Consider the following 26,813-nt stretch of genomic DNA (forward strand, 5'->3'; position numbering starts at 1 on the left):
GAGTGGCTCTGCAGCTTCAAGGTGAGAGAAAGCAGGCAACATGTTCAAGGGAGGCATCCTGCCACTTTGGTCAGGTATAGTCTTTGCATGACCAAGCAGTGCTGCTTGAACCATAAGGACACTGGCCCATTGGGATAGGTAGAAGGTTTTTAATGTATGATGGTTCGCTGTGTTTTTTTATGTTGGAAGCTGCCCAGAATGGCTTGTGCAACCCAGTCAGATGGGTGGGGTATAAGTAAGTAAGTAAGTAAGTTGTTGTTGTTGTCCTGCTTTGAGTCAGGAGGCATCTGCTCAGCAGCCGTAGCTAGGCTTAGGAGAAGAGAATGACTGACCATTCAGGCATTATCAAGTGTTGACCGATTTGGAGATACTTGAAACAGATGCCTGTCTTGGCCACATGACACCGGAGTCCTCAGGGCAACTTTTGATAATGCCCTCAGAGTAAGGCAAGTGCACTTCAGTTTCCTGCAAGGCATGCATCGCCCTCAACGTTTCCTCCTGCCATTCAGAAACAGCCAGCCATTCAATCCCCCTAAAGTATATCGAGCACAGACTATATACCCTTTACATGTTCAATATTTATGTGGAGAACAGATTCGTTTACATAGAATCCCGGCAAATCCTGCGGCGGCGAGGCGGATTTATAATCTGACACTTGCCAGATCATAAGAGCAGGATCTGCCAAAAAAGAGAGACTGTCTGTCATCAGCCTGGAAGCCTTCCATGGACTCGGGAGCCCGGCTGGAAGAAACACACATCTTCGCTGGAAACGGCGAAGCTCCTCCCGACCCATTGCCCAGAAGAAGAGTGATGACTTGGGGAAGGAGCCGCAGATCTCCAGAGAGTGTCTCGTCCTGTTGCCCGAAGCGACTTCATTCACACTGCGCGCCGGGCGCCAGCGCCCCGAGGAAAGCTCTCTAACCTCTCGCTCTTTGTTCCTTCTCCCGGGATTTGCTCAGCCTGGCAAAACCCCTTTAAAGTGGTTCGTGCGGTTTGGTTAGTTAGACACACACACACGCGCACACACTCGCCCGCGCGCTCCCCCTTCCCCTCTCTCTCCCGACAGGAGCTCTGTCAGTTCTCTCTAGAGGGCTGTGGGTAGTTCCCAACCCACAGACCTCGAGCGAGCAGCCGAGCGCGGGACCGCCAGCTACAAAGCCACCGCCTCGCGCTCTCTCCTCCTCACTCGCCGAGAGGCGCGCACGCCAGCAAGAGCCGCTCGCTCGCTGTCCGGGCTCGGGAGCCTCGCCAGGTCTTCCGAAGTGCGCAAAGCGGCGCCGAGGAGAGACTTTGTGCTGCCTGCAGGTGCTTGGGAGCCGCTTGGAGACAAGGAGTTGGCGCCCGGCGTCGCCGGCGTCTTCCTTCCACAACAATCCTTCTCTCTCTCTCTGTCTCTCAGCTGCAGCAGCTGCTTCTGCTTCTCCTCCTCAGCGTCTTTCCCTCTGCGATAACCTGGGCGCGAACTGCTGAGGGGGGAAAAACCAAAACAAAAAAAGACCCGGCGAGGCGAGAGAGCGAAGCCAACCAGAGGACCCGGCGCGAGGAGAGTTTGAGGCGGCGAGAGTGTGAGGGGAGCGCCGAAAGGACGCCAGGAACCGGAGTCCCCGCCCGCCCGCCCGCTCTCCTCGCCTGCCCTCGTCCTCAGCCGCCCGCCGCGCACGGAAGGGAAGAGTTGCGCTCGCTGAGGGCGGCGATGGCAGCGAGGCGTCGCGGCGGCGCCCTGTTGAGCGGAGCGCACCGGGCGCCCTGAAGAGTGGAGCTCGGCGCTGCCCAATCCGCGCTCCGCGGGGGTCCGGCGGCGGCCCCTCCCCCCGCCCCCTTTTCCCGCCTTCCTCCCACATGGGGCGCCAGGAGGAGGGTTCCCTCGGCCGCCGGGGCGGCTCTTAGGGAGTGCGATGGGGCTCCTCGCCAAGTGACACCCGCAGCGGCTGCGGCAACAGCGAGCGAGAAGAAGAGGAGGAGGAAGAGAGAGAGCAGGCGGGGTGGGGAAAGAGAGAGATAACAGGAGGGCAAGCAAGCAAGCAAGCAGGCGGGCAAGCTTTCCCCCCCTTCTTCCCAGTCCTTTTTCCCGCCTTGGCTGCTCTCCTCGGGAGCTTCTCCCATGCCTTCCCGGCCCCGGCGGGGGGCGGCGGCAGCCCCGGCGCAGGAGGAGCCGTCCCTGTGGCTCCTCTGATGTCCCTGGCCGAGAAGCGGGAGGCGAGCTTCTCCTTGACGCCCATGATGATCGAGGAGGACGCGGCGCTGAGGAACGGCAGCAGGGGGCTCTCGGGCCAGTGGGCGGACGCGGCGGCCGTGCGGCCGCGCACCACGGAGCGCCACATCACGGTGCACAAGCGCCTCGTGCTGGGCTTCGCCATCTCCATCCTGGCGCTGCTCGTGGTCACCATGATCGCCGTGCTGCTCAGCGTGCGCATCGAGGAGTGCAGCAGCAGCAGCGGCGGCGGCGGGGACGCGGACGGCCCAGCAGGCAGGGCGGGCAACCGGAGCGTCCCGGCAGGAGCAGCAGCCGCTGCAGCCGCCGCCTCGGCAGGAAGTGCCCGCCGCAACCATCCCAGCGCCGGGGAGCCCCCTGGCCGCGGAGGAGGGGAATCGGAGGCGCCTGGAGGGGAAGAGGCGGCGGCGGCGGAGGAGGAGTGGCAGAGGCGCCGGGAGCAGCCGCCCTGGACGCAGCTGCGCCTGCCCGGGCACTTGCGCCCCCTGCACTACAACCTGATGCTGAGCGCCTTCATGGAGAACTTCACCTTCAGCGGCGAGGTCAACGTGCAGGTCGAGTGCCTCAACGCCACGCGCTACATCGTGCTGCACGCGCACCGCATGCACGTCGAGGCGGCCCGCGTAGCCGAGGACCGGCTGGCCGGAGCCCTGCGCGTCTCCAGCTTCTTCCTCTACCCGCAGACGCAGGTCTTCGTGGTCGTCCTCAACCGGAGCCTGGAGGCGCACAGAAGTTACAACCTCAAGATCATCTACAGCGCGCCCATCGAGAACGAGCTGCTGGGCTTCTTCCGGAGCTCCTACGTGCTCTACGGCGAGAGAAGGTAGGCACCCCGCTTCCACCCTTGGATCCCTGGTCCTGCTACCGCTACAGTATTTCCCTGCCTGTACTGACTCAGCACACGAATCCATTTGTCCCAGATAACATCCATAAGGGATATCCCCGTTCCCCGATTCATTCCCTATAAAAATGGAAACCAGAGGAGCCGCCCCCTTTTCTCTCCTGGTATCCACAATAGCTTGATTTTCAATCCGTAGTTTTCATTAAAGCCCCACTCCCTTTATTTAAGAGAGTAGGTTTTTTATGGCTGTTCCTGGGTAATGGATTTTCTGAGCATCTCAGAAAAGGATACTTTTGCAAAAGTTTTCCCCATCATAACTTAAATGCTATCCTCCCCACGTTCTGTATTTAGGCTTGTTAGGTTCCTATATGTGCATCTAAAACTCATCCCACAGATGTGATATTTATTTACCCACTGGCTTTTAAAGTACTTATATATCTCTTAACTTCCTTGCCAGAAGAGAGGCAGGTAGTGGTGGGAAGCTAGGACCCTGCAACCTGGAGGCAGGAAAAGCAAAATGTTGGATCTCCCTTATAGACTTACCAGACTCTTTATCTTATAGATCTTACAGCTGACACTTCTGCCCTTTAAGATGTTTTGATTCTGAGATACAAAGAGAGAAGGTCTCTTGGGATGTGGCCATCACATAGAAAGGCCACCAGGGTTCTCCTTTTATTCTTCTGCACCTGCCTTTGCATGCTGGGGTCCCCATGCCGCTGCCCCTGCTTTTGTGTCGCAGGAAGGCAATGTCGGAGCAGAGGAATTCATAGTACATCAGAGAGACTTGCCCTGGGAAGAACCATGAAAAAAAAGCAGGCAGTCCTGCATAGTTAATTCTCCCATGGTGTGGGTGGCACTGGCTTTTATCAAAGCATGAAAGGCAGGATTTCTCATTTTGGATCACCTGATAAGCTGATTTGTCTAGGCACCGGGCAACATCTATGATATGATACTGAGAGAACCTGAGAACCACTTGCAGCTGGCATTCAGGATTCTAGAAAATCAGTACTTGACTAGCTTTGCCACTTTCTCCTGCACTTCAGCGTAATTTCATCCCACCACATTTAATCCCCTTATTTTTCTCGCTCTCGAATAGACACTCTTCACTTTCTCTCATTGGTACAATCAACAAACAGAAAAACTGATAAAAATGGAAGAACAATGCTTTTTTTAAAAAAAACTAAACTAAAAAGAAGATAGATTTGGAGAACTTAAAGTTTTAAGTTACTTATGAGGGACTTCCCACAAAGTAGGCTACTTGAACCATAGTGTATTGAAGATAGATTTTGTGGTGCGTGTAAGATTCTAAAAGCAGTTCACTGCAGTAACCTGGCAACTTAGGTGCCAACTTTATGTTACTGTGAAGCCATGTTTAAGGAAGCCCTGGTGGACTGCACATGTGGCATTTGAAACCTGTGTTTGCAAGGTGGGGGCTGGGGTGGGGGCTGGGAGAGCAGCAGCAGAAGATGGAAGCTTCAGCTGAAGGGTCGCTGGTGGGAGGTGGGTTAAGCAGTCGCTTCTCTGCCATGTGCAGATTCCACCTTCCCAAGAGAGGTCTGCAAGTGAGAAGGGGGAGTTGGGGCTTCTCTACTGGGGTTAAATGGGTGCTTTGCCCCTTAATCAACTAAGACGAAACCTAGAGTCTGCATTTTAAAGTCCCTTAAGTGTTTATCTGGCTCTGCTTATATGAACTTACATATCAAAGAATACATGAATCAGCAACTTTTCATCATATGCTACAGTCAGAGGGACAGGCGTGTTTTAACTTTGAGCTCTCCAACAAAATAGTAATGTACACTAAGAGCCGAATGTAATCAAATATTGTAGCATGGATCTGATTCACATTATTTGTAGAAATGTAAACAGAATTCATAGAACTGGCTTTCCTTTCATAAGAATGGGACTTAAAGAGACTTTTCACCTGTTTGCCTTCTGGCTGGGTTTTATTAACAGAGTTTGAGGCAACTCTGAGAGCTTTGTGCCTCTTCTGGTTGTGAGACACCGCATACACACAAGTCTGTGTAAGTGCAGGCTTAGGGTTTTTATTCATGCAGCAAATCAAACATGGAAAGCTAGGCTCTAGTTTAAAGGAAGCAAGGCTGGTTTCCTGCTAGCTTTGTTAGCAGAGATCTATACTGAATTTATTTTTAAACTGCTTGTCATTGAAAATCCAACCACAGAATCTTACTCTGTAAACCTCATCATTTCTTTGAGAGTCCCTGCTGAGCAAATGGTTTACTTAAGCAATTGGCACCCAGAAAGTAAGAAGACTGTCTTTCAGCTCAGTTATCCCAATAGCCTCATCTTTAAGCATTCTAATGTTATTACATATATATTAAAAACTCAGTGTTATAATCATGGTCCATGTTAGGATTTTGTCTAATCCACCATAATGGCTGATATAAAATGTTTTCTTTGCAGAGTTAAGTTTCAGGGAAGGTGCTACTATGTCGAATCTTTTATTGCATGAAGATCAGAGTGGGGAAGATATCAACAGTCTTTCTCAGAAACTTTTCTAAGTGATTTATTAGCATAATAGCATATCGCCTCACCACTAAGATATAGAGCATTTACTTGTATTATTTTCAGATGTTGGTTAACTGTGAAATACAACAAGAAGAAAAGAAATGTAGCAAAATTTTAATAGATCAGTATATTTAGTACATAAATTTTACAGCATAAAGTCTTTACATTGCAATTAAAACATAGTTCTCCAGTGTCCAGAGATAAATTAACTAAAAGCATGACAACTCACATACTGTCCATTTTTTCAGGTGTATTAGAATTCCCTGCTGCATGGTTTTCCTTTCTGAAATGTGAAAAGTTTTATAGAGCACCATGATTTAGAATTCTGTTCCACGAGTCCAGAAAGTGTGGCGACTTGGTAGTACTTTGCCAAAAGATGGTTTGAAGCTAACATTATTTAATAACTGCTATGGTGTTATAAGATAGTTGAAGAAATTAGTAATCAGACTGCTAAATTAACACAGACAAAAGTTTACTTAAGTTGTTTGATAGATTTTTGCAGCAGACTTGAAACATATTGTAAAACTTTGATAGTTTTATAATGTAGCAGAATTGAAACATTTTACTTGTTTTGTACATTTGAAGCAAACAATCTTATTCTCTGAGGCCTGACAATGCAATTTCATGGACAGTTGTACTAACCTTTTCCTAAGTAGGGCAGAGCACTCACCTTAAGCAAAGCAGGAGCCCTTGATTTTATAGTCAAAAGTCATAAATCTCTCTATAAGACTATGGCGCCATAGAAATGCTAAATTTTGTGTCTCAGGTTATTTCACCTTTAGTGGAGAAATGAATTGCTTATTCATATATATACAGACACCCACCCACCCACCCCTTGTGCTAGAACATAAGTTTTTTGCTAGAGCGCAACATTTCCTTCCACCTAACTGCTTGATTTCCTTTCCCCCCTCATATCCCCCAAGGTGTCAAAATAGACAAGTTGTTGAGAAAACATGTCTATATTTTAATAGAAGAGGTAGAATTAAGATAGTTGCAAATTACAGTCATCTGTACGCAAAGAAGCCAACCTGCAAGTCTTTTATAACTATAATTACACATTTAAGATTAAATCCTGTCATCAGCTTATGTGTGTGTAAGTTTTTATGTGTGAGCAACAGACTGCCATCCTGTATACATTTATCCAGGAGGAAGTCCTGTTGAAGTCAGTGGGATTTATTTCTGAGCAAGCATGCATAGGATTGTACTGCTCATGCAGGATTACAGCATGACAGTTAAAACTGATTTAATTGTACTTTTCTGATAAATGATTTTTTGATCGTCAGGACCTGTAGTATGTCTTCCAGAGCACATTACCTCATGTTGAAGTCACCACGTATTCAGAACCCCAATGTGCCCACTAGCTGTGAATTTTTTTTATTTCTCCTTTACTTTCATGTAGTACTGGGACATTGCAGATGAGATCGTATTGCATTTTCATGAATGTAACAGATGTGACATAAACATTTGTTACTTGTCAGGAAGTTAATGCAAAGAAATCATTGGTCTCTGGCATGTGTGTTTTAGTATAATGCTTTGAGGACTGAAAATTGCATTTTAAGAACTTTCATAAAACTGAATTTATCACTAGCTAAACTTCGGTTCCAGTCCTAAATAATTAAAGACAAAAAGCATGTCTCGTATCTCACTGTAGATTTAAAGTAAGTCAAACATTTGCATTTTTGCCTGTTTGGGCATAAGCCCATTGATTCCATTGCCTTTTAGACTACAAATAGATTAAATGTGAAACAATGTTAGAATGTGTATTTTACTACCATATGTTGCTGAATTTATGAAAATTAATTTTGAAAGACAACTTAAACATTCAATTTTATACATGTCTACTCAGAAGTAGACCCTATTGAAATCAGTGGGACTAACTGCTAAGTAAGGTTAGGATAACAGCGGTAGCAGTGCAAGCTTTTATCACAACGGTTCTACCAATGATTTCTTAGTGAATGGACCCAAACAAGGTGGTTTAGATTCCCAGTGATGCTGAATGTTCACTTGAGATTGATAGTCAACAAGTAACATACTGAAAAGTTGAATAAGGCCTTCAGAAATATAATAATAATAATAATAATAATAATAATAATAATAATAATAATAATAATAATTTATTATTTGTACCCCGCCCATCTGGCTGGGTTTCCCCAGCCACTCTGGGCGGCTTCCAACAAAGATGAAAAATACACTAAAATGTCACATATTAAAAACCTCCCTGAACAGGGCTGCCTTCAGATGTCTTCTGAATGTCAGGTAGTTGTTTATCGCTTTGACATCTGATGGGAGGGCATTCCACAGGGTGGGCGCCACTACTGAGAAGGCCCTCTGCCTGGTTCCCTGTAACTTAGCCTCTCGCAGTGAGGGAACCGCCAGAAGGCCCTCGGAGCTGGACCTCAGTGTCCGGGCAGAACGATGGGGGAGGAGACGCTCCTTTAGATATACTGGACCGAGGCCGTTTAGGGCTTTAAAGGTCAGCAACAACAATTTGAATTGTGCTCGGAAACATACTAGGAGCCAATGTAGGTCTTTCAAGACCGGTGTTATATGGTCTCGGCGGCCGCTCCCAGTCACCAGTCTAGCTGCCGCATTCTGGATTAGTTGTAGTTTCCGGGTCACCTTCAAAGGTAGCCCCATGTAGAGCGCATTGCAGTAGTCCAAGCGGGAGATAACCAGAGCATGTACCACTCTGGCGAGACAGTCTGCAGGCAGATAGGGTCTCAGCCTACGTACCAGATGGAGCTGGTAAACAGCTGCCCTGGATACAGATTTGACCTGTGCCTCCATGGACAGGTGTGAGTCCAAAATGACTCCCAGGCTGCGCACCTGGTCCTTCAGGGGCACAGTTAGCCCATTCAGGACCAGGGAATCCTCCACACCTGCCCGCCTCCTGTCCCCCAAAAACAGTACTTCTGTCTTGTCAGGATTCAACCTCAATCTGTTAGCCGCCATCCATCCTCCAACTGCCTCCAGACACTCACACAGGACCTTCACCGCCTTCACTGGTTCTGATTTAAAAGAGAGGTAGAGCTGGGTATCATCCGCATACTGATGAACACCCAGCCCAAACCTCCTGGTGATCTCTCCCAGTGGCTGCATGTAAATGTTGAAAAGCATGGGGGAGAGGACAGAACCCTGAGGCACCCCACAAGTGAGAGCCCAGGGGTCTGAACACTCATCCCCCACCACCACTTTCTGACCACGGCCCAGGAGGAAGGAGCGGAACCACTGTATGACAGTGCCCCCAGCTCCCAGCCCCTCAAGACGGTCCAGAAGGATGTTATGGTTGATGGTATCAAACGCTGCTGAGAGATCCAGCAGAACTAGGAAACAGCTCTCACCTTTGTCCCTAGCCCGCCGGAGATCATCAACCAGTGCGACCAAGGCAGTTTCAGTCCCATGATGAGGCCTGAATCCCGACTGGAAGGGATCCAAATGGTCCGCTTCTTCCAGGCGTGCCTGGAGGTGTTCAGCAACCACTCGCTCAATCACCTTGCCCAAGAATGGAAGATTTGAGACTGGGCGATAATTAGCCATCGTGGCCGCATCTAAAGATGGTTTTTTAAGAAGCGGTTTAATAACTGCCTCTTTCAGCGGGTCTGGGAAGGCTCCCTCACGGAGGGAAGCATTCACCACCCCACGAAGCCCATCGCCCAGTCCTTCCCGGCTAGCTTTTATAAGCCAGGATGGGCAAGGATCCAGGAGACAGGTGGTTGGCTTCACTCGTCCAAGCAGCCTGTCCACATCCTCGGAGGTAACAGATTGGAATTGATCCCACACAACTTGACTAGACAGGACTCTAGCACTCTCCCGCCCTGGCCCTGCTCCCACGGTGGAGTCTACTTCTTCCTGAATCCGAGCGATTTTATCTGCAAAAAACTTTGCAAAATCATTGCAGGAGATCATGTGGCCCGTACTGGGCCCCGATGTCGCAGGTGGTTCCGCTAAATTGTGAACCACCTGAAAAAGTCTCCTGCTGCTGTTTTCTGCAGATGCAATAGAGGCGGCGAAGAAAGTCTTCTTTGCCGTCGCTATCGCCACTTGGTAGGCTCGACGTTGAGCTCTAACCTGTGTCTAACCTATAGTTCAAGAAGGTAAGAAACCTTTAGGTAAAGGTTCGCTTTGCCTGTTTATTAATACATACCCAAAAGTTCTGCTTTTGATAGAGCAAAATACCAATAACAGAAATCTGAGTAATCTAAGGGCTCACCCACACTTCCACTTGTCCCATGCCTAGAAACCAAGCTGTTTTCCACTTGTCCCAAGCCTTGTTATGCACAGGTCTAAGCAGTTTTGCCATTGCCCCACTGTTTTTCCATGGAAAACCTGTTCTTTAGTGCTAAATCAGAGCAAAGGTCAATCCAGAGCAAACCCGATGGATGTTTGCTCCGATTCAGCAGTAGAGATCAGGGCAAGTGGAAGTGTGGAAAGCCTTTTCAGACGTTAAGAATAAAACTGGTTTTAACAGAGGCTTTTCACCTTGTGAAACTTCGTAGTTCAGATAGGAAATGCATTGCTTGAAAACTAACAATTAATAGTATCTTGTTAATTTAAGACAGCGATAGAATGTTGCAAATGGAATAGTGCCTTCAGTGCACTTCAATGCAAATTACAGTGTTCCAAAAAAAAAAAAAAGTAAGATAGATGCTTTTTGCCCATTAGACATTCAGATTTAAGGATGAAGGAACCTGAACTCAGACACAGTGTGTCTTTTATATCTAACTCATCCAGGAAGAAAAAGTAGAGAATGACAGAAGACTAAAAGGTAAACTTGAGCAAGTCAGTATCCCTAACCATATTTTAATCATGGCCAGAGTGCTGTGATACAGATAGCCATGTCCACGTTTCCCAGACTTTTGCATAGTAGTGTTCACATAATGACACGGACAGCCCTGGGCTTGCACATTCCCTCTCACACATGAGACAATGGCATTGGTCACTTCCACTGTTGGTGCTGAATAAACCACAGTTCTCCATTACAGTTGTACCTTGGAAGTTGAACGGAATCCGTTCCGGAAGTCCATTCAACTTCCAAAACATTCAGAAACCAAAGCACGGCTTCTGATTGGCTGCAGGAAGCTATGGAAGTTTGCAAACCAGAACACTCACTTCCGGGTTTATGATGTTTGGGAGCCAAAACATTTGGGAACTAAGCTGTTCGAAAACCAAGATACGACTGTATATCTGAATTTGGGAATTGTGGTTTCTTCTGTTTCTGCTTAGTTAACGAACTAGGATCTCAAACAAGCACTTCATCTCGATTTGTATGAGGGAACCACATTTAGAATAAGCCACAATTTCCTCAGTTCAGACATAATTGGAAACTGCAGTTTATTCTAAAGTAGAAACATTTAAGGGGGAGGAGGGGGCGCAAGCCTGAGGTTTGCTGCTGGTCATTTTCTAACATTTAGCATTGTGTTTGAACTGGGTCAATAATTTTATATAACTGCCCTCATTTTTTTCTTAACAGAGATTTGTTTTATTAATGTTAGCAGTGTTATGAAATTGTTACTGGTAGAACCATGATTTGTCCCCTTCCCCTTCTGCAATTCAACTCTGCAATAGTAATGAATTAAAAAATAACTTAGTGATTGCAGTTATTTATATCTCATCTTTCAGGATATAGATATTCCCAAGGTGCTTTTCTAATAACAAAATACATTTTTTAAAACCCACAGTAAACACTTACAAATCTCCAGGGTCCTTCTCAGGGCAGGTAGATGTGTGGGGGTGGGAAGTTCAGCTGCAACAGGCTTTTACAACTCCTTCACCTGCCTTCTCTGACAATGAGACTGCAGAAGCGGATTACGTAAGAATTTGTACTTAAAATGCTAAAGCATTTCTCTCCCCTCCCCCTTCACGGAAATTTATTCTGAAATAAAACGGATTTGTATGCAATCATGTCAATCTGCTGCTGTTTAGATATTTGCTTTGGATACTTTCATTACTTGCAGTACACAACTTGCCGCTATATTCAGTTGCTTGGGAAGGTGTTACTGAGATTTACAGGTATCGTCAACTTTTGGAAAGAATGGCTCTCCAAAGCATTCTTAAGCAAGAATACTTTATATATGGCCCTAAGAAGCCAGTGTACCCTGTCAGCGCTGAAGGCCCTAGAGATTTCCCTGAGGGTAATTAAATCACTGACGCAGCAGTAGTTATTTGTTTTACTTTGTAGGGGTTAATACTGGCTGATGTTCTGTTGGTTTGAGGTTTAAATGTCAACATAAATAAATAAATACTATATCTAGTGCTTCAGTATTTATTTAATGCCAGCATCCTTTCTCAAGGGCTGCTCCTTGCAGACTGAAGCGAGCAGAAGAATTTACCTGAAAATAAAAACTGTGTTGGGGAATGCTTCATAGGGACTTTATTTTGTATATCACACTGCAGTTTTCCCCCTTGTACATTTCACTATTTTACCAGCTATCTTTGCATTAAGATCTGAATAGAAATCAGTGTTTCTTTCATCTTTTTTGTCTTCAGGTTTCTTGCAGTTACACAGTTCTCTCCTACCCATGCCAGAAAAGCCTTTCCTTGCTTTGATGAGCCCATCTACAAGGCCACGTTCAAAATCAGCATCAAACATCAAGCAACCTATTTATCTTTGTCCAATATGCCTGTGGAAACTTCTGTTTTTGAAGAAGATGGATGGGTTACGGATCACTTTTCACAGACTCCGCTCATGTCCACATATTACCTAGCCTGGGCTGTTTGCAACTTTACATACCGTGAGACTACCACAAAGAATGGAGTTTTGGTAAGTATTTTATTTTATTTTTTAAATCAGCTTACGTATATTTATTGAAAAACCTTCCTTTTTTGAGGGGGGGGGGAGGGAAATGACATGCCCCCCCCCAATGCTTGCATATTCATATCTATTACATTTAAAGTTCTTTCTGCCTCCTGGTGAATCTGTTATAGTACAAGCAGAAAGAGCCTAGGATCAGGCTATTAATATCTGTCTTCACTTTTCATTGCTACTTCCATGTATGAACAAAGGTTATACAGATGTTTGTGAGAGGAATTTCTCTCTCTTAGAAGTGTTAAAGTGCATGGTTTTTTCTCCCTTCAGTTCATGGCAGTGATTTTTTTTTTTTTACAAGTAAACAATCCTTTTACATAAATACATTCAGCCATCTCTCATTGGAGCTGCTTCACATACTATCAGTTAGTGCAGTGATGGCCAAACTTGGCCCTCCAGCTGTTTTGGGACTACAACTCCCATCATCCCTAGCTAACAGGACCAGTGGTTAGGAATTGTACTCCCAAAACAGCTGGAGGGCTACGTTTGGCCATCACTGAGTTAGTGTATCTATTTCAAGCGTAGCTACAGTGCAGCTGATTACTTGAGGGAATGCTATAAGTTTGAGTTTTCTTTTCTGTGTGCATTCTACATGTACATTGTGTGTGGATCCAGTCTCAGGGCTAATTGTGGCTCCGTGTGGTATGTACACATGGTGAAAGAAAGGCATGACTTGCTGGTTTCTGTGTCCTGTGAAGTAGCACTTAGTTAACCAAATATCCTGTGGGTATACTATAACGCCAGTCTGTTTTCTGAGAATTCACATACAGTGGTGCCCCGCAAGACGAATGCCTCGCAAGACGAAAAACCCGCTAGACGAAAGGGTTTTCCGTTTTTTGATGCGCTTCGCAAGACGAATTTCCCTATGGGCTTGCTTCGCAAGACGAAAACGTCTTGCGAGTCTTGCGATTTTTCCCCGCTCCCCCCCTTTTTCTAAGCTGCTAAGCCGCTAATAGCCTTTTAGCTGCTAAGCCGCTAAGCCTTTAATAGCCGCTAAACCGCTAAACCGCTAATAGCGCTAATCCGCTAAGCCGCTAATAGGGTTGCTTCGCAAGACGAAAAAACCGCTAGACGAAGAGACTCGCGGAACAGATTATTTTCGTCTTGCGAGGCACCACTGTACACTAAGAACATTGTGATGCTAGACCACCACTAAGTATGTAGGCAGCATACTGCAACTCATGTGTGTGTGATAGCATGAAGAAGACAGTGAGCGGCATAGAAGCTGTTGCTTGTACTTCATTGACTGGCTCCATGTTGGCTAAACAGATCATTAGCTTAAAAGTAACTATTATCAGGAACAATAACTAGTATTTCTGTTGCAAAATGAAGTTGCCGTTGATTCTTTCTCAGGGCTGTAGTGAGCCAAGTCCTACAAAAGAGTAGACCTATTGAAATGAATGAACCTAAGTTAGCTATGTCTATTTACATCAGTGGGTGTACTCTGAATAGGATCACTCTCAGGCTTCATTCAATTACTACAGGAATAATTGTGGAACAACTTCTGCTTGGTCATTTGGACTTACTCCCCTCCCTTCTCACTTGCTCTGGTTGGGGGAAAACCCAGAACAGATTTAGCAGGCAAGTGGAGGGAGGAGAGGGGAGAGAGCCCCTTTTGCACAAGCAGAAGTTGCTTTGCTTACGCAAAGAGGTAGAAGAAGAAGAGTTTGGATTTGATATCCCGCTTTATCACTACCCGAAGGAGTCTCAAAGCGGCTAACATTCTCCTTTCCCTTCCTCCCCCATAACAAACACTCTGTGAGGCGAGTGAGGCTGAGAGACTTCAGAGAAGTGTGACTGGCCCAAGGTCATCCAGCAGCTGCATGTGGAGGAGCGGGGAATCGAACCCGGTTCCCCAGATTACAAGTCTACCACTCTTAACCACTACACCACACTGGTACTTAGTGCTACTTTGTATCTATAGGGCTATGCGTAGTTGGAATGTAAAATCTTAAAGGGGTTTCCAGCTGCGCTTTTGGATCATTAGGGAGTGACTTTGTAATGGTTTGCAGGTGTCACGCACAAGGTTCTGCAAAAGCATTTCTTTTTGGAGGCCATACAGTATGCTTCTGAATACCAGTTTCTAGGAACAGCAGGAGGGGAGAGTGCTATTATTCTTGAGTCCTTCTTGCCGGTATCCTACAGGCATCTGGTTGGCCAAAAGATGCTGGACTAGACGGGCCATTGGTCCAATCTATCAGGCTGCTCTTACATTATTTGCAAAGACTTCTTGGAAGCACTGAATGGTTTATCCACAGACACCCTTCACTTGGTTCTCCACATTGAAGGAAATGTTTGGTTGTCCTGGAATGTGGCTTAGGCTTATTGGCAGCGATCCAGGAGTTGCAATGTGTGAGAGAAGAAACAAAACTGTTTACGTCAGTTTGTTTTGTTTTACAAATCTCATGTGCAGAACTGTGTAATAAGCCAAACATTTCACCAGAAATTGTGGCAGCTAAATATATATATATACATATATATATATATATATCACAACCTCCTGCCAACTCTCATTTCTTTCTATTGCAGGGAGGAGGGACTTTTCCTTTGCAACAAGTTTAATCCACATAACAAAGCATATTTGTGTTAGAATTGCTGATTGTGACTTGGGCCAAAGAGGTGGAAAGCATCTTCTGCACGCCTGTGAAAAATATCCAGTGTTTGTGTGATTATTATTATTTTTTTAAAAGTAATGAACTCTGGAGTGTTTTGTCCTCTGGTGTGAGTGTTCTATAAAAGCAGATAGTCAGGATCTGAGGGTAGAGCTTTCCCTAAACATGTAGCACCACCCCTCCGTAGAACATTATGGTGAAGGGCAGGTAATAAAGAATAAATGATAGTAGTAGTAAATGTGTGTAGGATTTCAATCTTCTGTTTGTTGGGCTGCATATCAAAACCAGCGTTAAGTGCATTAGAATTTGCTTGGCTGCTAGTTTGAACTATGCATTTTGTCTTCTCTCCCTGGAAAAATGCATTGTAACCTAAAGATTCTGCTACTTATGCCTTAGCTTTCAGCCGAAGTCCATATCATAACCATCTTGGCACTTTACTTACTAGTTCAATTTCAGCTGTATTGAGTGGCAAGTCAAGATAGTCCAAAAACAGCAATAACCAGCCATGCTATTTTTTAGGCTGTCTTCTGTGGCTACACTGAAATGACTTGGTGGCCTCACTGAATTAACCTCTACCTTCAAAAGATCTTTTTCTTAATTGTAGTACATCATACTTGTAATGGCGAAGAAGTACTTAAGTGATTTGGTCAGGGGAAAACAAAGCATTTCTGCTGTAGCAGTCAAGGGCTCTTGCTGCTTGTTATAGCAAAGGTTCTCTTTTTACCTGCGTCAAAATAAGAGCTGATGACTTGCACTTGAATAGGTCTCAAATTCCATGAAGTAGAGAGCAGTGATGCACAAGCACATTAATTTGTGAGAGCATTGTAAAAATATTGTGGATTAACAAAGCTCGTCATTAACCATCTTTGTCTCATTGAAGTTTTATATAAAACAAAAATGCCAGGTACAACCATTCTGTATGCTGCCAGAGTATTGAAATATTGCAGTTTCCACTACAGGTGCACATAACATATTATATAGGATGGATTAAAGGATGTGTGGAAGGAGAGCTGCAATTTACTGCCCCACCATTTAAGGGTATGCAGTGTTGTGGGCTGCACTCACTTCTAGGTGACAAAGTTGCACATACTTCCATAGGCCAGAAGATCAGGCTGTTGGATTTGCAAGTGGGTAGTACTGTTATACCTCGGGTTACAGACGCTTCAGGTTGTGTTTTTTTGGGTTATGGACCTGCCAAAACCTGGAAGTACCGGAACGGGTTACTTCTGGGTGTCGGCGGTCACGCATGCGCAGAAGCACTAAATTGCGCTTTGCGCATGCACAGAAGCGCCGAATTGCAGCCCACATGTGCGCAGATGCGGCACTGTGGGTTGCAAATGCTGTGGGTTGCGAACGTGCCTCCTGCACGGATCACCTGTCAAACCTGTTTGACATTCAATACGCCAGAACACATCTTTAACATATATTTTATTTTGATTGAAGTGTGCTACGAAGTGAGAGAAGAAATGGTTAAGGTGCTCTGTCTCCTAAAGGGACCCCTGACCATTAGGTCCAGTCATGGCCAACTCTGAGGTTGCGGTGCTCATCTCGCTTTATTCGCCGAGGGAGCCAGCGTACAGCTTCCAGGTCATGTGGCCAGCATGACTAAGCCGCTTCTGGCGAAACCAGAGCAGCTCACGGAAACGCTGTTTACCTTCCCGCCGGAGCTGTATCTATCTACTTGCACTTTGACGTGCTTCTGAACTGCTAGGTTGGCAGGAGCAACAGCTACCCAATTAAAAGAGCAGTAATAGTTGCTGTTGTAATGGTATAAGTAATAATAATAATATAGCACAGAATATCCTAGAAAGCTCAAAGAAATGACCTGGCATCTTGAAGGGAAAGCCATTATTTCTTTTTTCTTTTGCACCTTCCTTAATGCCCCACCACTGCTAATCATGTTATGGGACAAAACTCTTGAACTGCAATATGATGGTTAATCTGAACATGATTCCAGGCTGGTCAGCTGAGCACAGCCAAGAGAAAACTTCATCGCTTTGGCATGCTTACTCTACACAGCATGCCACTTCAGCTAAGTGGTTCTTTCAAGCTTCATCGGAAAGGAGAAAATTACAAGATACTGTAGAGAGAGAAAGGGGGAAATAAATCCCTAGTGCCATTTGGTATTGCTGTTAGTCAGTTTACATGCATCAAGCTTGCACACAGGCTGGCACAGTATGTGTACAGCAGCCAAAGGGCATCCTTTCGGAGGCATGCGGAAGAAAAACTCCAGCTCTCTTCTCTCCCTTGCTATATCTGTTTTGTAGGGCAACTGCATGCCAGTGTTAGGGCGATGGTGCTGCACTTGACTCTTAGGATGCTGTTCTAGGGCAGGGGCTCATTTCACAGAAATTTCTTAGAGGGGTAGTTTTGCACTTTGCTTCATAACTTTCTTTCTAGGGGAGCTAGAGACCTAACTTTTTTTTAAAGCAACACTCAGAATTTGGGGCCCTTGCCCAGGAGAGTGTTTTGCTGATGAACTCTGCAGGTTCTTTAAAGGATCTTTGGTAGTCAATATATGAGGGGAAAGATGTTATTATTTCAACAGAATAGGACAAACTCATTAAACGGTAACAAAAACAAAACAGTAAACCTCCTTAAACCTTCTTACACAGTAATACAAAGCCCTGTACCACCGAGGAATAACCCCAAAGGAACAATTTCAAAGTAACAATTCCCCTCCACCAGATCTTCACCCACATATACCACCAGATCCAACCTTGGGAAGCCTCAGCAGTGTTTGGTCCATCATCCATCTTCCTCCTGACCACATTGCCCTTCACTATTTGTACCTGCCTCAACCAGGTGGGGCTGGATATCTGCACGGCTGCCATCTTTGGCAATTAGGACTCCTAATCTGGCAAATCAAGCCCCTTTGTTCCATGGAACCCATGGGTCCCATATTGATGAACCCTGTTAGGTCTTCCCACCTCACACCTACAGACCCTTTGGCAGCACATCTTTTTCCACCTTGGTAACTGCTGTGGCCTCAGCTCAGGGAGGAAGATTGACTCAAAGTTTTCCAGTCCAACCTTTTTGAAACCAGCGATGTTTTTGATCATACATGCTATGCTAAATTTTTTTTTGCATTGAAATAAAAATCCCAAATAGAAAGTAAATTTCTATTATCCATAGTAGTTGAATAATGCAAAGACTTTAGACTACAATACTCTGTGCTAAGATAATTTAAAATACTGAAATATCATTCCAGTCTAGGAGTGAACACTAGTCCTAGTTTGCTTCGAATACTTAAATTCTAGAGGAATAATTGGAACTGAACAGCTAATTTAACCTCTTTTCTATTCCTGGAGAATTTGTAAGCAGTTCACAATTTTTCCCAGTTCATTTGTTATTTAGATTTACTCAACAATTATTCTGCATTTGGGGGCTGATTGCAGATATTCTACACTTGAGCTCTGTGTTGTATAATACTGAGTGCTCTGATAAATCATGCATTCACGTAGTGCAGGAATTTGGCTTCTGTAGTTATTTTCATCAGTAAAAATGTACTTGCTATATGATTTTTCTAGGAGGCAAACACAAAAGGGATGGACAGTGGCGTAGTAAATTAATCTGAAATGCGAATGAATATTCATAGCGATTCAAGCAGGTCTACGTGTTGCAGCAGATAAGTGGGCACTTACTATTCTGGGTGGGGTATTTCAGTGGAGGTAGCGCACAGTTCATGGCTGCCTTTGTAAATACATAAAGAATTCTAGACACTGGTTACTGTCATTCTGGTACTTCGGTAAGCTCTGAAGTCATTAAAAAATCACAAACTTCCTTTGCACTTTGATACAAAGCCAGCTTTCTAATAGCCACCCTTACTTATCCATGTTTTGCTGCAGTGTACAATTTTTGTCTATGTTCTAGGTCACCTAAAATCCCCTAAGGAGTAGAACTGTTGCTCAGTAGAAATTGCTGACTAGATGTACTAAATAGTTTTACTTTTAATGCATGCAGTTATTTCAGTAGAACCCAACATTGTGAACAACTGGATCACGGGTGTGTGTGGAATCTTCCACAAGACCAATGGGTAGTTGTGGATAAAAGTGTTGGGCTTTGGGCAGGGAAACTTGGGATCAGATGACCACTCAGCTATAGAGCTCAGTGGAGTCCTTTGGATAAGTTGCTCTCATTCACCCTCATCTATCTCATAGGGTCATTATAAGGATAAAACTGGATAACCCCACACAACCTGCCTGGAAAAGCAGGATGCAAATATGATAAACAAATGAAGAGTCTTGTATTAGTGTGTGTGCATGGTATAAATAGGTAGGGGAAAATGTGGAGAAGTCCTTTTCTGCAGTTTTATGCACATGGAAAGTGATAGTGTGATATGCTCGGCATTGTTGTTTTTCACATTATTTTTAGACCTTTCTTTATTCAAGCAGATCTGGAAGCATCCTTCCCATATTCATGCCTCCCACAACTATGTCAGGTAGCTGTAACATCCATTTTTACAAAGTGTTACTGATACTGAAAGAATAGTTTAGAAATATCCACAGTTGAAGTTCCGCACAGAAAGCATCCTTTGTTTAATTTGGAAGTCTTTCTGTTGAACTTTGGAGAGGCTTAGAAAGCAGTGGGATGTATTGCAGCTTTTTAAACCTCCCCAAGGCTTAGCAGGAGACCTGAAAATAGTTCCTACCATTATCCAGGCTTGGAATAATAGCATGAGCTTTCATTGGGGGGGGGGGGGAATGTGTCAAGCTGCCAGGCATAGACCCTTGCCCTTTTATTCTCATGGAGCTTGAGAACTATTTTTTTTTTTGGTAAGGTAAACATAGCACCCAATGTGTTTGGTAATTCAATGGGTAATTCAACTGAGATGTCTAAGAGTTGTTAGGGCAAAATGACTGGCAGGGGAATGTTCAGGTACTTCCTTCCCACCTTGTTCCTTTCTAATGTGAGTCTCCTTCAACTGAGGACTTTTTGTAAAGAAGGGCTGTCAGGAATTTGTTACGTGCAGCTGTAGAGTAGCATGTAGTTGATCTTAAGCTGTTGATCTTGGGTGGGTGTAGGCAGCACCACTGTAGGCAGTGGTGTAAACCACTGAGCCTGGGCTTGCTGATTGGAAGGCTGGCAGTTCGAATCCCCGCGACGTGGTGAGCTCCCGTTGCTCGGTCCCTGCTCCTAACAACCTAGCAGTTCGAAAGCACGTCTAAGTGCAAGTAGATAAATAGGTACCACTCCAGCGGGAAGGTAAACAGTGTTTCCGTGCACTGCTCTGGTTTCGCCAGAAGAGGCTTAGTCATGCTGGCCACATGACCTGGAAAAGCTGTCTGCAGACAAATGTCGGCTCCCTCGGCCAGTAAAGCGAGATGAGCACCGCAACCCCAGAGTCATTCATGGCTGGACTTAACTGTCGAGTCCTTTACCTTTACCTTTTAAGGCAGTGATATAAACTCAGTTATGTAATATAATTGATAAATGGCACCTTAAACACAGGTTGCGGTCACCACAATGGAATGTCTAGGTGCCTCTTTTTGTTTGTTATTTTACAGTGGAATATCATCATCATCAACATCATTTTCATTCCTGTTCTGCTTTATATTTAAAAAAACAAATCTCAAAGCAGTTTACAACACATGAACACATCCAATAAAACAATCCAAAATAAAACAAATTCAGGCTTCACGGAAAATATTTCAGACCCTACTCTAAGGGACATTTTGCTTTCCCCAAACACCAACCTGGCATTCACAGATCTCCACATGGTCACAATTGGATCGGTGCCAGTCGCAAAATGCGCCTTGCACCTGCCTAATTTCTAACACTGGATGTAGGGACTTTGCACGTGGTTGCAAATTCCAAAAGAAATGTTGCTATGTCTTTCAACTTTTTGGTTTTAACTGTTAATGGAGTACTTCACTCTCTTCTTGGAAATGTCATCCTCAAAGCATCAGCAGAGCATATCACTTGTCAATTAAATTTCTTAGTTCAGAAAGATGAACTTTGAGAAGAGACCATTATAGAATGTATGCATGCCCTCTTCCCTTTTATATGACTACCCAGTCTCTATATGAAATGGTGCCATTAAGGAGGGAGCCCGTATGTCGTGTAATCCACAAATAATGCAAGCGGAATGAAATATTAAGGAGAAACCCTGTCGCTGCTCTGGCTAGAGTGTCAATAACTAGCTGCTTGGCAGTGGCTTCCACAAACATAATTCAGTATCTGAGGCAACATGTCATCCTGCTATTAATTTTTCAGTAATATAAAACAGAAGTTAGTTAAAATTTATATTACAAGTAAGCAATAAGTGGGCTCCGCCTTAAGTCTTCGCTGTTCACAGCTGGACTATTTAAATTCCTAAAAATACATCCTCTGTCAGTGAGTCATTGCTTCAATAATAATAAATAAATAATGCTGAAATGTTTTCATGGGTGAGTCAATGCATTGCAGTAGAGAAACTCAGTAGGACATCGACAATATAGGTTTTCTTTTTAAATCCTTCCCTGAAAACACCCACACAGTTTAAGCTGAACATTGTGTGTATATGTATATAATAAGCATAATATGAAAGGGTGCATAATTGTATAGATAATATAAAATGAATTGTATTAATCTGACTCGGGGAAGTATTCTGGACCTGCATGATGCTAGGCATTGTGCTTTGCCAAGCATGATTTTGAAATGCCCTAGGACAGAAGCTTACATGTGCTGGACCTATTAAGCTAAGTGATGCTTGCAAAGCGATTGTATCCAAAGCTACAGCTTTTGTTGTCTTTGGAACTGAACTAGGGCCAGATCTCCTAGCAGAGAGTTGTGGAACTTTCAGCCCAAGACCTAATCTTTGCCCACCATGGGGTCAGATTTGTCCCACAAGGCCATTATCTTAAGACCTGACAGTCAGGGCTTCAAAATGCAGCTTCACTATGACTTTAGGTGATTTGAAAGGTGGGCTGCCCTTTGCAAGGATGGAATTTAGAGCAGAGGAGGGGAGGAGGAGTGCTTAAATTCTTTGTCACCAACCATTTGTCTGCTTCAAATTACTCCCAATATGCTTTCACCCCATGGGATTCCAGATGTGGATTTACCATTGCATTTGGGGGAAAGCAGCAGGGTGGATGATGAGGACCTGGAGTAGATAAAGGAAAATTTCAACAGCCTCTTCTACTGCTGTTTATTTCTTCAAGATGTAAGCGTTTTTAGCATACGTCTCTGCAAAAAGTAGCAGCCTTCTTTATACTACATTGCATGCAATGTGTCGTTTGCCCCTTAAGCTGGTTGAGGCTGCCAGCAGAGCGGTAGGGATTTTTAAAAGTTACATTTCAGAATGATGAAAAGTATCTTGTTGTAATGGTATTTTATTTTATTTACTCACCCCTAGTCTATGGATTGAACCGGTACAAGTTTGAGTAAGCAAAAAACAATGTATCTTAGTACCTTGAGTGCTTAAAAAATAATAATAAGGTGGGTGTGTATTAACAACAAATAATATCAGACTTGCAAACAAATTCACAGAATAGTCTAAAACCCATGAATTGCAAACGTACAGCCTATTGTTATTCATCTCCGTTTGAATTTGCAAGCTGAATGCACTAGGAAAATACTGTACATACATAGTGCTTACTCTTTCGGGGGAAAACTCCTCAGTCAGCATTTGTGCTACACACAGTATTTAAATGCATACATATATTATCATAAATTCTCTGCTGCTTTTGAATAGAATGGCATTTAATGAAAAGAGGTGCCACATTTAAATCTTTCACCTCTGCAAGCCGTTGTAAGCATGGAAAGTGGCAAATGCACAGAGGAGAACTGGATTTTTCAATCTGCCTTAAGTAAAGTCTACTTCATTGACTATCAGGGCTGGTCCTACCATTAGACAAAGTGAGGCAACTGCCTCAGCAGCGGATGCTGGGGGTTGGAGAGTGGTAGTAAGGGGGCTGGAGGACAGAGCTGTGCGTGCCACTCTCCTGCAAGCTTCCCTGCTGCCCTCAGATGTGGCAGATATTGTTCTGTTGCCAGCCCGGCTATTTTCTGTCTGTGAAATTGGGAGAGGGCTCCTTTGCCTCAGGCAACAAAATGCCTTGGACCAACCCTGCACATTATCTTAATCATGTGATAATCATTTCAGCACATGGTAAAACTGGATGTTTGGATGCTATCCCTCACCGTCATAGAAATTGGTGAGTTGTAAGGGACCCTGAGGATCAGGAATATGCAGCTGTCCTTTACGGGGATCGAAATGTCAGCTTTGGCATATCATAATCATAATCATAATTTATTTGTACCCTGCCCACCTGGCTGGGTTTCCCCAGCCACTCTGGGCTGCCAACAGAGATGAAAAAGACATTAAAACATTAGTAATTAAAAACTTCCCTAAACAGGGCTGTCTTCAAATGTCTTCTAAACCTCAGGTAGTTGTTTTTCTCTTTGACATCTGGTGGGAGGGTGTTCCACAGGGTGGGTGCTGCTACCGAGAAGGCCCTCTGCCTGGTTCCCTGTAACTTGGCTTCTCACAGTGAGGGAACCACCAGAAGGCCCTTGGCGCTGGATCTCAGTGTCTGGGCAGAATAATGGGAGTGGAGACGCTCCATACTCTAACCAACTGAGGTATTATTAGGCAGTGATTTAAGAATGGGTTATGGAGGTGAGAAACATTTTCAGATATTAGTTGCCCCTGAAACGGAATGCATGGGATCTCTCAGAGAATTGCTTTCCTACCCCCATCCCCGGTTTTTTTAATCAGATGAAGCAAAGGTAAATTTATATATTGGCTGAATTTTGTTGACATGGTTATGTGAGCATTCTTATCCTTTGTCTGGATCATAATACAGCACTTCCTAGCTCAACTTGCTTCTCAGCATGTTTTTCAGGATGTTTTGAATAATTAGCAGGATATGTGGTGAGAGAATTCACAAGTCTGGTTTGATAATGCAGGGAGGGTGGAATCCATTCACGTTGGCTTTACAGAAGAGAATGCTGAGGTAAAAAATGTTGTGTACACCATTACTACAGGTGTAGTGTGGAGTGGAGAGTAAGTCCACTCTGAGAGAAATCCTCAAAGGCATGAATAACACCCAGCCTCTCCCTGCCTTTGCTGATATGTTGTCCAGGTCTGTAGCAAAGTCTTGCAGTCTTGGTACTTTGAGTGAAGAGAAAAACATTGTGGGTCTCCCATCCTGGGTATGGAGAAAGATAGTGACAAGTACAGTGTTAGTTCTGGGAGCTAAAAGCTACAGTGACCAGACAACCAAGAAAGTTAAGGAGGCATAGTCAGCAGCAGAAGAGACTGCCAGAAGCTCTTATAGAAAGAAAAGTGCCTTACTAATGAACACTCACGCCTGACTCATGGGGGTAGTCTATTGAGGAAATGGGAAAGCCCAGTCACAACTGCTTCCTAGTTGTATGCTAGACACTGGGAGTTGTCAACAGGGAATAGATAGATAGAGACATAGATAGATAATTTTTTATTTGTACCCCGCTCTCCCTGGCCAGAGCCGGGCTCAGGGCGGCTAACATCATAAAACTAACACAGTATACAAAAAATAAAAAAAATCCTTCCAGTAACACCTTAGAGACCAACTAAGTTTGTTATTGGTATGAGCTTTCGTGTGCATGCACACTTCTTCGACTACGGCAGACCAACATGGCTACCTACCTGTAACAGTATACAAAGAACATAAGAACATAAAAACAGGCAATCAATTAATTAAAATACATCTTAAAATTAGTTCAGAGCAAATTAAAATCTGGACAGATGGCAGTCCACGGGTAAAATTGAGAGTGGATTGGGAGTAATGTGCCATCGATGACACCCATTCCATCTGAATAAAAGCAGGAGAATCAGGTGCTTGCAAGGTGCTTGGAGATGGTAATGGGCTGGATGTGGGCTAATAAATTGAAACTGAATCTGAACAAGATGTGTTGCATCTTGAGCCTGAGAAGTACGTAGAAGGGCAGCTCTGTATGGGGTTGCACTCCCCAGGAAGGAACAGGTGTGTAGCTTTGATCCATCTATGTTGCTTGAGGCTTTGATGGCTTCGGTTGCTTGGAGTGCCTATTTCCATCTTAGCTAGCCTGTCCTGGATAGGGCTAGCTGGTTAGCTAGCCTGTCCTAGATAGGGCTACGTTGGCCACAGTGATCCAAGCTCTGTTAACTGCAGATTTAACTATTGCAGTATGCTCTGCATGGGGCTGCACTTGAAAACAGCTTGGAAGATGCATCTACTTGCAGCTCTGAGAAAGGTTTCTGCCTATCTGAGTGGGTATGGAGCTGGAATCCTTGTGCATGCCCACACAAGCTCAGGAGCGTGCCAGTTCCATCCAGAGGTAAATTCTGGATGAAAAACCCAGTCTGGGCTTTCCAGTAATAGGTGGTGAAATTTTAACTAGGTTGTTCTGGCCACAAAATATTTGTTTTCAAAAGAAATGCATGCCTTTTTGTTGTTGACAGACACAAAGCAGGTACCAACATGACGCTTGCGTTTTGATATATCTGTTCCATCAGACAATGCAGCTTCTGAGGAAATTGATTTCTTTTTTCCTATTAGAGATCTGCTGGCTGTATGCAATCAAGTTCTTTAGCTGGAAAGGAATATAAAATAGTTTGTGAATCTACCTTTGCCTAGCCCTTCACAGAGAATCAGAATTGCAATGGATCATGTGATCCTATCCCCGGCCTTTAGACAGGAACTTTTTGGGAATGTATCAGAATATCCCGTGTTAAGTCAATAAATGTAATAAATAATGAAAATAATTATTTTGAAAATCTCAACAGAAGATCTTCTGAGGAAGATTACATATGCTTTAGTTACAAAGTTTTAAAGCACTTTATTAGCTTGCTTTTGACTTCTTTTCACCCATGTTGCTAGTTCCTATATATATATATCTAAACCTGACAAATGTGGACCGTGTGATACTTTTGCTCCACAGTTTGATGCCTCCTCTAGCTCTTATAATCTTCTATTCCACTACCTGACACCAGTGATTTATTTCCTAAAGGTGTGAATCCTGCTTTCCTTTATCAGTTTGACCTTTGCTACTGACATTATGAGCAAGCTTCATATCCATTATCTTAAAGTGTTTCTGTATGATTAAAAACACTTTCTGTAAAGGGAATGTGAAAGCTAAGTGTAATCTTTGGGCAGAATCTCACCCTAAGAACACAGGAAGGTGAGCGCATTCCCGCAGTAGTATGAACATCTGTCAATCAAGCCAGTGTTTTCCTGTGCACCTACCACAGCTGCATCATTTCAGCAGAATGAAAATGGAACTGCTCAGGCGATACTGTGCTCATTGGCATCTGTTTGAGTGACAGATACAGTATTTACGAGACAGGAGAGTGATGTGTGCTTTTATTTATTTATAGAACAGCCTCTCCTAAAGGGTTGAGTATGTTTTAAAACTGTACTTTTTGGAAAGGATAAAGAAATTAGCTGTAGTTTTGTTTACTCCTGTGCTGTGGCAGGAGAGCCAGCGGCTGCCAAATTTCTAGTTTCATGCATGCAACACGTACTCTTCAATTACCTTCATTCATTTGTGGCTTTGATACGGCCCGTTTTAAGCCTGATCTCTTAGCAAACAGGAACCCAGAAGAAAAGCTGTCAAGAAGGAACAGAGTAACTGAGGATGAGCTGACACATTCACACGAAGTGATGCCCTTCATCTGACAGGTGATAGCCCAAACCCTAAGAAGCTGATCACCTACCAGCTTTGCTCCTGTTGAGGAGGCAATCACAGATTCCAATGGAACTTGATATAGATTACTGATTATTATTGCTGATCAGGATTGGGAGCTTTCTTGCTAAATCAGAAGCACATGGCTGGAAGCAGAGCTGAGGAGTGAACAACTGACTCTTACTG

The 26,813-nt window shown here is 44.3% G+C and overlaps 1 protein-coding gene across 3 annotated transcripts in view; it reads left to right on the forward strand.

Annotated features, from left to right (window-relative positions):
- Positions 1 to 2,058: 2,058 nt before the first annotated feature.
- Positions 2,059 to 26,813, forward strand: part of TRHDE (thyrotropin releasing hormone degrading enzyme) — a 194,502-nt gene continuing 169,747 nt past the window's right edge. For all 3 annotated transcript variants that reach the window (XM_053405129.1, XM_053405131.1, XM_053405130.1), the window contains exons 1-2: positions 2,059 to 3,035; positions 12,066 to 12,339. In XM_053405129.1, coding sequence (XP_053261104.1) covers positions 2,173 to 3,035; positions 12,066 to 12,339 — 1,137 coding nt within the window. In that variant the 5' untranslated portion in view covers positions 2,059 to 2,172. The remainder of the gene's footprint in view (positions 3,036 to 12,065; positions 12,340 to 26,813) is intronic.

The sequence above is a fragment of the Podarcis raffonei genome, chromosome 10 (genome assembly GCF_027172205.1).
Source record: "Podarcis raffonei isolate rPodRaf1 chromosome 10, rPodRaf1.pri, whole genome shotgun sequence".
Classification (NCBI taxonomy): domain Eukaryota; kingdom Metazoa; phylum Chordata; class Lepidosauria; order Squamata; family Lacertidae; genus Podarcis; species Podarcis raffonei.